This window comes from Etheostoma cragini, chromosome 16 (assembly GCF_013103735.1).
Source record: "Etheostoma cragini isolate CJK2018 chromosome 16, CSU_Ecrag_1.0, whole genome shotgun sequence".
Lineage (NCBI taxonomy): Eukaryota > Metazoa > Chordata > Actinopteri > Perciformes > Percidae > Etheostoma > Etheostoma cragini.
Window position 1 is genome coordinate 6,708,335 of NC_048422.1, and position 9,489 is coordinate 6,717,823.

The 9,489-nt window shown below is 40.0% G+C and overlaps 1 protein-coding gene across 1 annotated transcript in view; it reads left to right on the plus strand.

Annotated features, from left to right (window-relative positions):
• The window catches only part of bnip3lb (BCL2 interacting protein 3 like b), a 16,190-nt gene extending 7,583 nt beyond the window's left edge, over window positions 1–8,607 (plus strand). Inside the window, exons 3-6 of the mRNA XM_034896396.1 lie at window positions 2,567–2,645; window positions 2,950–3,053; window positions 3,973–4,122; window positions 5,580–8,607. Coding sequence (XP_034752287.1) covers window positions 2,567–2,645; window positions 2,950–3,053; window positions 3,973–4,122; window positions 5,580–5,628 — 382 coding nt within the window. The 3' untranslated portion in view covers window positions 5,629–8,607. The remainder of the gene's footprint in view (window positions 1–2,566; window positions 2,646–2,949; window positions 3,054–3,972; window positions 4,123–5,579) is intronic.
• Window positions 8,608–9,489: the final 882 nt, after the last annotated feature.

A 9,489-nucleotide genomic window follows, 5' to 3' on the forward strand; every position in this document is an offset into this window, starting at 1 on the left:
CCCCCCCCCCCCCCCCCCCCCCCCACACACACACACAAGGGAGAATTAATGCGTGTGCCTGAGCAGTTATTGACATGCAGTTAGACAAAGTTAGACAAATATACAGAAAGTTACTTTTATAAGTCTTACCTACTGCATCTTAACCCTCATGTTGTCCTCAGGTCAAATTAACCAGTTTTCCTATATTAATGTTCTTTTTAACTACCCAATTGTAATTACCCCAAATAACATGATTGATTCCACACAACGCTCTTTGGTGTGATTTTGATGGGTCATTTTTTGGGTGTCTTTTCAATTTTATAGCATTTAAATAGGAAAAATTGTAGTGTTTTTTAAATAGTATTGAGTAAAAGTTGATATATTCCAGTCTGTGATTATCAATCAACATCCATTCCTTTAATTTTAGTCTAAATAATTCCTAATTTCCGCTTTTCTAACTCAAACATTAGGTATAATTTCATTTTTAAATGAGGTTTATTGACCATAAATTCCAAATATAACTGTAAAATTAAAGGTAATAAGTTAGTGTTATGTAGTGTTATGAAAACGTGAAAAGATTGAAAAAAAAACAATTGATAAAAAGCGTAAGCAAAATAGTTGATTTTCAATTTTGACGGGAAGACAACCCAAAGGTTAAATCACGGGAGTTACAGATACATTGGAATAAACTACATGGACGAATATCCATAAAACGGCAACATTTTCCATTAAATTCTACCCTATATCTTATGAATAAAATAGGCTGTTAAATGATAATATCTCAACAACAAGGCATGACTTCTGCCAAATCGGAACAGAATGGCATCGGCCCTACTTCCTGGTTGAAGACATTGGACTCAGGATGAAATGTGTTTCCTTTAATACATGACAAGGAGGGCTAATATGAGAGCTGTGAGTTAGCAAGGATCATTTGTTTAATTTACTGGCTTTTCCTCCCAATTGAGTTTCATGAGCCACATATGCCTTCTGCAGAAAGCGACCTCCTTTTGCAACCACACGTGTCACCCCCTGCTGGAATTCAGATAGAATGCAGGTTTAAGGCACTTCCTCATTTGCAGCCCTTTGCCAAACCGTATGCTTTGGTCATTTATAGTTATTAACAGTCAATGAGCTCAGACAAGAAGGACGCCATTATACTGGAGAGAAGGCAGACATCTCTACGGCCGACATCTCCAACACTGGGCAACTCGCACCAAAACTATCTAGATGGATAAATAGCAGGACAGGTCGGAGGGATAATAAGTATTTTTGATTTGTGGGTAAACTGTCCCTTTTTTTATTCAATTATTTGATCATCAGAATAGTTTATTTCATGTTTATTGATTAAGTGATTGGCCCTAGCTAATATACCTAAGAATGTAGGCAACTTTCTCAAGTTAATAATTTGGCCATAATTATTAAAAAGTACAAATATTGGGGATTCAGAATTGTTTAATTTGTTCAATGTTCTTGGCTGTCTTCTTGGTTTAAAACATCTTGAGACCGTGTAGGAAAATGAGTGTTCTTCCTTCGACCTGTTATCGCTTGGAGTTTTTTTTTTTTTATTTAGTCACTTGCTGAGGTTGCTTGTATGTAGTTTAATATCTTTTGATATCTGATTTGGAATGGTTCATAATGACCTAAACTGTGTGTTATGAAACAATCTGATCATGATTGTTCTTGTGGTTCGTATCTTGTCCTCTACTGGCTTGACTGAAAGCAGTGGGGCGCGCTCAGAAGACAAAGCAGTGACACAAAGCAGGGTTCAGATCACAATGCTCTAAAGGTTAATGACCCATACAGAGAAACACATGTTCTAACAATCACTCCATTCAATAATATGACGTGTACTAAGATAAGAAAGACTCAGGATGTACAGAAGGATTTTCTCAAGGTTGGTTCTTCAGGGAAGAAAACAGTGTTACAGTTTTAACAGTCGAGAGAGGCTTTTACGCAATGGAATGTAACATATTCACAACACTGTTTGAGTTTTTTTAAGTGTTGTGCCACACAATCGAATAAATTACCCGTAGAGCTGGATACCGAAGTCAATACTTTTCAGGCACAGGCCGAATTGCCTCTAAAGTATTAAGTATTGAAAATGCCTCGTCATTCAATACCAAATTTAGTAAGTAAATCGCATCAGCATCAGTGAGCCAGTAATATGCTTCTACCAATAACTCATAATGCTAGTGATTGGCTGTCCAGTGTTAACATTGTAAAGACCACGCAGGAAAAACTCTACGTTACACAGAGAGACAGGGTCAACATAGTATGACATACAATAATACAATAAATAACAGATCTGTGCCATGATGTGTAATGTAGTAATTTCTTTTTGTTCTATAAATTTGGTATAGAAAAAAATGCATAGTTTAGGAACCGGTTTCAAATTCATGGTGTTGGTACCGTTATCAAAGGTTTTGCACGATTCCCAGCCCTAGTTACCTGCCAGCCAACCAGACACAAATATTTTCTATTCCCCTGGTATAAAGCTCAACTCAAACATAGAATCTTCCAGGATGAGGCGAAGTCCACAAGAAGTCATGGTTTTGCTCTGATTTGTGGTTTCTGACTCTGCCCACAGCCCTCCGCGGCCCCACAGTCCCCAGGCTGACGGACAGATCATCTTTGACGTGGATGTGAGCAGCAGGAGAGACAGTCTAGTAAGAGCTTGTGTGCCCCTCAGGTTCTCCATCAGTCTGTTGTCATGGCAACCTCAACCACTGGCCCTGCAGTGGTGTGTGTACGTGATAATGACAACTGCTGTCTGCCTTTTGTTTCCATAGAGATGGCTCCCGCGCCCAGTGTGAATTTCTGTTTCTTTGGCACAGCAATTGTCACTATTACTGGCACTCTTCTTCTTCCCCCATTCTCTCGTTTGATCTCAGGCAGAGCACTCTGCAAACAAAAGTTGTGATAACATTTTGTGTACTGTGCGTGCGTGTGCGTGTGTGTGTGTGTTTGTAGTCAGAAGAGGACGTCTCAGACAAGGAGAGGGATATGGACATACTGATGAAGGACGCAGACTGGGTTGCTGACTGGTCTAGTAGACCGGAAAACATTCCCCCCAAGTAAGTTTTAACTTAGCAAACATCAGCGCACCGTTTCCATGGCAACTGAACACACACAGCTGCTTGTTTGTCCGGAGAAAGAGGTTAGTTATTATTGTAATAAATAGCTCACATGTAGAACCAGCTGGCAGAAATTGTGGGTGAAACTCTGAGGTTTCTAACCTTTGAAAAGATGAATTTTAAAATAAATAAAGATGAATTGACCTAGATCTATAAATCTCAATCTCAACCTCAAAAATCTAATCTATTTGTATTTTGTCTTGTAAAATCAGACTTTGACCCCTTTATTAACATAAATGATAGTGGATGAGACCAGGAATAAGAACAGGTTCCTCTTCTTCCATCTGCTCGTGCAGCAGCCATCATAACTGACTACTGGAGTCAACTAAAGATATACTGTAGCTCCTCTAATGATTCCTAAAGTCTGACTTCAAGTTATCCTCCTGTTGTCCTGGGTCTAATTCGCCAATCAGACATTTGGGATTCTTTCATCCAAATTGTCCAAATATTACATGAATGGTTCCATATAACGCATCTTGCAAGTTAAACGAAAGATCAGTTCACTACTTTATTGAATTTTGGTTGTTTTATATCCCTCAAAAAAACTTTGACACAAAAAAAGGATATCATTTCATATGAATAAGGTTTATGGACCATGAATTTGAAAAAGAAATTAGTGTAAAACTAGTGATATATTGGTGTTAGTGATGTGTACAGTATACTGATGGTAGTGTTACAACAATGACTAAAATGTTTAAAAAAAGGCATTAAAAAGTGTTGAACGCGTCAAAAAATTGTTCATTTTCAGTTTTGACCAGGGAGGACAACACAAGGGTTAAAGCTCACCCCCCTCTCAAAAACAGAAAAAGATGTCTGGGGGACAACTGGGCTGTGTCTAAAATGACTGTGATCGTTGCAGGGAGTTTCATTTCCGTCACCCTCGTCGCTCGGTAACACTCAGCATGAGGAAGACCAGGGTCATGAAGAAAGGAGGAATCTTCTCCGCTGACTTCCTCAAAGTCTTCATCCCCTCGCTGCTACTGTCACACATCCTCGCTCTGGGGGTGGGGTAAGTAAAAATCCCACCGATCCCCGAGTGAACATTGAGCCTGATAGTAGTTTCATGAAATGTATAGAAGCCATTTCCACTTTTTTCTTCATTTCTTTTCAAGCTCTTCACATTTGTATATTTACAAACAATTTTAACAAACCAGTTTTATTTTTTAATGGTACATAAACCCCGCTAGGGGGAGCTGTCCAGCCGCAGACACGATTCAGCCGAGTACTGCCTTTGTATCTGTGTGACAAACTGGCAGAGCAGCTGCTGGCTGAGAGGCTGCACACCTGCTGCGTCTCCATGAGCCTCGACACTCCCAGCAGCACTTTCTGCTCACAATAACACGTGTTAAAATAATCCTGGCTCCCCAATCAGATAACGTTTCAGCAAAGATACCTCCGACAGCAGGCTTTTCGTGTAGTAATGTGGTATACGTGGCAGTGGGTGCCAATAACAAACCTGTCATCATCAGAACATCTCTGTTGGCCATTCTGGAGTGTATACTGTTACATAAGTAGTCAGTGCACTGCAGTGCTCTTACTGAACTCTAACTGTGAAGAAGTTAGAGAGAAAAGTGCTAATAGTTTTATTATTGGTATTTCAGCTTTCAGAATTTGTTTTAAATTCTGGCCGGACAATTCCGCTTTTTCCAACTTTCTTTCTGGTTAAGAACTAAGGAATCAAAGCATCCCCAAACCTTTTTTAACTTTTCTTTAATGGAACATTAAACTATGTTCATAAAAAAACACTGACTATTCAATAGCTTTCCCTTTTTTCTCCAAAACTGCCTCAGGTTACAGCACCTTCTCTCACAACACATATCTCTCAGTAAGAAATTGGCTCCAGGTCACTGGACAGAGCTTTTTTTGTACAAATTAAAATCCAACTGAAATTGAATTCCAGCCACTTGATCTCACATGTTTAGAGTCATGTTCACATGTATTGAGTCAACAATTTATTGTCTAACTAAAACAATGTATCTATTAGGACTGCACAATATATATTGTTTTTAAACAACATTGCAATATGAACTTGCACAAGAGACGTATTGCAAAAGAAACTTAGGAGTTAGTTGAAAGAAGATAGGAGAAAAAAGCACTTAAAAATGTAAGTCATGCTTCTTTTTTTTTTAAGTGGTGCCTTTTTATATATAAGTGTGTGTGTGTGTGTGTGTGTGTGTGTGTGAGATAATAGTTGGTTACTGTCTCTGCTGCTGCATGGGTGACGTATGCGTGTAACCCCTGAAAGGTGAAGACAGAATAATAATACATGTATCGTAGTCGGTGGAAAAGACAACCGGTTTACTCTTTTCTTAAGACGTTCTTAGCTGTCGGCGAGGACATACCTTGCATATCATGTCTAGTAAATCCACCACTGCAGTTTCCCAGTGATAGTTTTCCCAGTCCCATGCTGCAATGAGGATGGTTTGTTGTACGGTGATATGTGTCTGTGTACCTTCTTCTCGACAGAGTCTACATCGGAAAGAGGCTGACCACGCCACCCGCCAGCTCCTTCTGAGCCTGAAACGGAAGAAAAGTGCCTGAGACGTGGCCACGAATCGTTGAAGAAAGTTTTGCTGTCGTGAGAAGAAAAAACGCCTGTGTCTTCTCCCTCTGTCCCGCCTGCCCCCCCGCCTCCCCTCCTTGTCCCTGAGATATGACATGTTCTCAGGAGAAATGCATCTTTCCTTTCTCTCTCTTGCTCCCCTCCTTCTCGCCTACCCTTTATTTCTTGATCGGCTGTTCTCTGTAGATACCCCCTCCCGCCCCCCTCCTGCCTTATATACTTGACTCATTTATGTAAGCTTTTAAAAAATGAATAAGGTCCCATATTTCCTTTTCTCCAACGATTTGGATTTGATGTTTATAATGGGTGGCTTTTCAGGGAGGGTTGCAGCATCAAACCAAACTCTTCTACTACACACTATCCCTTGACCATCTGACAACAAGGGAGGACTGTCCAGTTTGAGAAATGACCACAGATTGTGCCACCTACATGAGTAGCCCAACACTCGGATCTCTAAAAGGATTCAACCAAATTCAGAGTTGGCTTTGCAACCTGGAATTGAATTCATGCCTTTTTGAAAGTAGCCATTTTGTTACTTTTCTTTAATATAGTTTTTTTTTTTTTAATTTTACAACAGTGTTTTATTGAGAAGGTGCAGCAATGAAAGGGGTTACCATAGTGGCCATCATAAATCTAAAACGCTCGTGATTTGCAATGCGGAAGCCTCTGGTTTATAAAGAGAGATTTATGTGACTTTTCTGTGATGGAAACTAGATATGCAAATCTATTCAATTCTGCATCCAAATGAATATTTTGCAAAGTGACAATAACTGGAACCAGAGTGTAGATGTGTGCTGTGCAGGCAGGAAGTGAGTCCTTCTCAGCGTGTACACTAACAGTATTTTGGGGTTGGGCCTTGGGTGATGCCACTGCACGGTCCAGGAATGTTCAGTGTCCACGTCGTTCTTCCAGTGAGCTTCCTGGTTTGTCTGCCACACATTGTAGAGCTTGTTTGGTCCTGACGGCTCAGTTCCCCCTTACTTCTACTCCAGATCGGAGAACTTGCGTTACTGACATTTGTTTTAAGTGGTAAATGCATTTAAAAGTTAAGGTACACTAAGCAGGATTTGTCCGTTGGTTGGTTGGTAGAGACACCGCATTTAGAGTTGGCCCCTCCTTTAGCTGAGAAAGAGAAAGCAGGGGTGGGTGAGCAAGCTAGACAGTGAATGGAGAGAGGGAGTGACATCGGCGAGAACATAGCCGTGAGTCAGAGGAAGAACTCGTTATTTTCTGATTGTTTCCCTGGCGACATTCTCAAGCATAAATAACCACACCTGCGCCTCCGCACACCTCAGCGGGAAGGTGTGTGTGAATGCAGAGCTTCATCGCGTCGCTGCATGTGTGTCTGTATCAGTCGAACAGCACAAGCACAGCGACAGCGAGGTGACCGGGCTGCACACACTGCGTGCTTTTATTGGCCGGGGGTTACACACCCATGGGGGGCCCAAAGAGTGTGGTTGATGGCCAGAAACATCCCACACACAGCAAAATAAGAAGAGAGGGCAGATACAGACACCGCCACACGCTTCTAGTGGGTCATAAGTAATTATTGAGAGGGATTATTTTTCCATACATTGTTTTTCAGGAAGATGCTCTTTACATACCTTCTTTTTTTGTGTGACTATTTTATGAAAGATGAAAGCTTGAAATCATTGACTTTGAATTTAAAGATATTGGTTGGATCAGGAGAATTGTTTTTAACGCCACTATCTTTGTTAAAATGTCCAGTGATAACCAGCCCTGCTCTCTTAACACTCCAACGCGTTTGCCAAAATGTCCACAGAAATACTTCATCAAGCTGCAGACGAGGGGAAGTGATTCCAGGGTTTTGAAAGGCAAAAGGTTGGCCTCAGTTTGGCATTTGCAGATGTGCAGCGGCTTCTACTCGACTGAAGGGAGGTTAGATTTTACCTAACAAGGCTCTACTTTAGGTGTAAACACAGGTACTTGGCTAGTATGTTCAGTAAGGTCCACAGCATGATTAAAAAGCTTGATATCAGAAATCGGGGGGGGGGGGGTGAGTGGCTGGACTGTGGTCAGTTTTTGTCCCAAGGCCCTCCCACAGCCAGTCCTGGGTCAAGTAATATTTGATTTAGAAGTGAGTTTTTTGATTTCTTTTCTGCAAATGTACAGGTTTTTACTTATGGGATGACACATTGAGTTTCAGTTTTAAAGGCGAGCATTATACTGCCGGACGTTACTTTGTTGGCTTTTCAAAAAAATATTTTACGATAACTTAATTTCAGTGTTACATTTCCTTAAGAAAGAAAAAGAAGACGGAAAAAAATTCCAAAGAAGTGACTTCTATGAGCTCGGATCAATGTAAGTCATAACTATGAGGAAGATTTTAGTTTAGCGTTCGTCGACCCCACTTGAAGGCACAGATGTGAAAGTATCTGAAAGTTCTACTTGAAGTTAAAGTAGAATTAGGCTCATTTTGAATTAAAAAAAAAAATAATAATAATAAAAGCTGCAAATGCTATTTGACCCAGCAGGTGGACTCAGGACGCGTTGCCTTTTTGTTTTCCCTCGTACAAGTCCGTACCTTCCAGCAGTGGCTGGGGTTCGTCTCTGTTTGGGCCCCAGAGGGGCCTGTGTTTGTACATGCAGCGTTTGACAGCGCTATTTTGGATTGTTCTTTCCTGTTTGGTTTGTTTTAAGTAGTCTGTTTTTCCCTGTGATGTTGCGGAATGAGTGAAAGCACAGAGCGGAAGTCAAGTTTAAAAGTGTGAAAATAGAACCTCTATTGTTGATGGCCGGACCTGATGTGAATATAGGAGAGTGAAGTGTGGAAAGAGACTTCCCTCAGGCTGTGATGGTCTAACAGTAGTTATTGTAATAATGCATTCGCTTTGATTTTCTTTTTCCCATTAAATTGGAAGAATTGATAAAACATTTTGTCATTAAAGGTTACCTGAATGAAGCTTTTCACTGAGTTGGTTTAATACTTCAGTCAATTTTTTATTTATTTATTTTGATTTTGCTTTTATTTAACCAGGTAGGCATGTGAAACATACAGTTTCCCATTGATTGCGTTACGGCAATACAGAATACAATAGGCTACACATAGAGGAGGGTAAGTAAGCATTACAAAGCCGGTGCAAGGTCATGTGTTAGTAAAACAAAGGATATGCGAAAGAGGCATTATTATTACTGAATAGCTTAAAACGATCAGTAACATAATGGAGAATTTAACCTTTCTAGTAAATCATTGGGTATGTAAAAACTGTAAAAATAAATATTTTGCTGTTCAATTTTTGAAAAATTGAATTACCTTGAAATCAATTTGATCTCTTTGTTGATATAAACATATAATCCTTAAGGCCTTAAAATGATTCTTTTATGATTAAGCTATAAAATAAATTATAAATGTTTGTTTCATTTGAACAGCAGGCCAAGAAATATCTACAGTATTCTATTAGCTATGAGATGAAACTGTTCGGAGCAGCCAAATCTTAAACTTATCAGATCAGTATTGCACAGAAGACCTTAAAGTGGACAGAAAAATAGAAATATATAGATTTTATAATTTACAACTAGCAAACTCCACGTGCTGAGGAAGAGTTTAAGTAAACGGGTACAAGTAATGCCCAAACATGATTTACATTTTGTATTACCATCATCATTTGCAAGTGCCTTTCCATATTTCCAGTGTTAATTGTAAAAACATGTCTTGAATTAAGTGTTTTTTCCGTCTCCTTGGGTCCGCACCCTATCGTCCTCAGCAGCTGCCACACGTCCCGACCGTTGTTCTGGCCGGGATTCAAGCAGCAGCAGAAACACAAAGCTGAGACCTGAGGCATCATCGGGCCT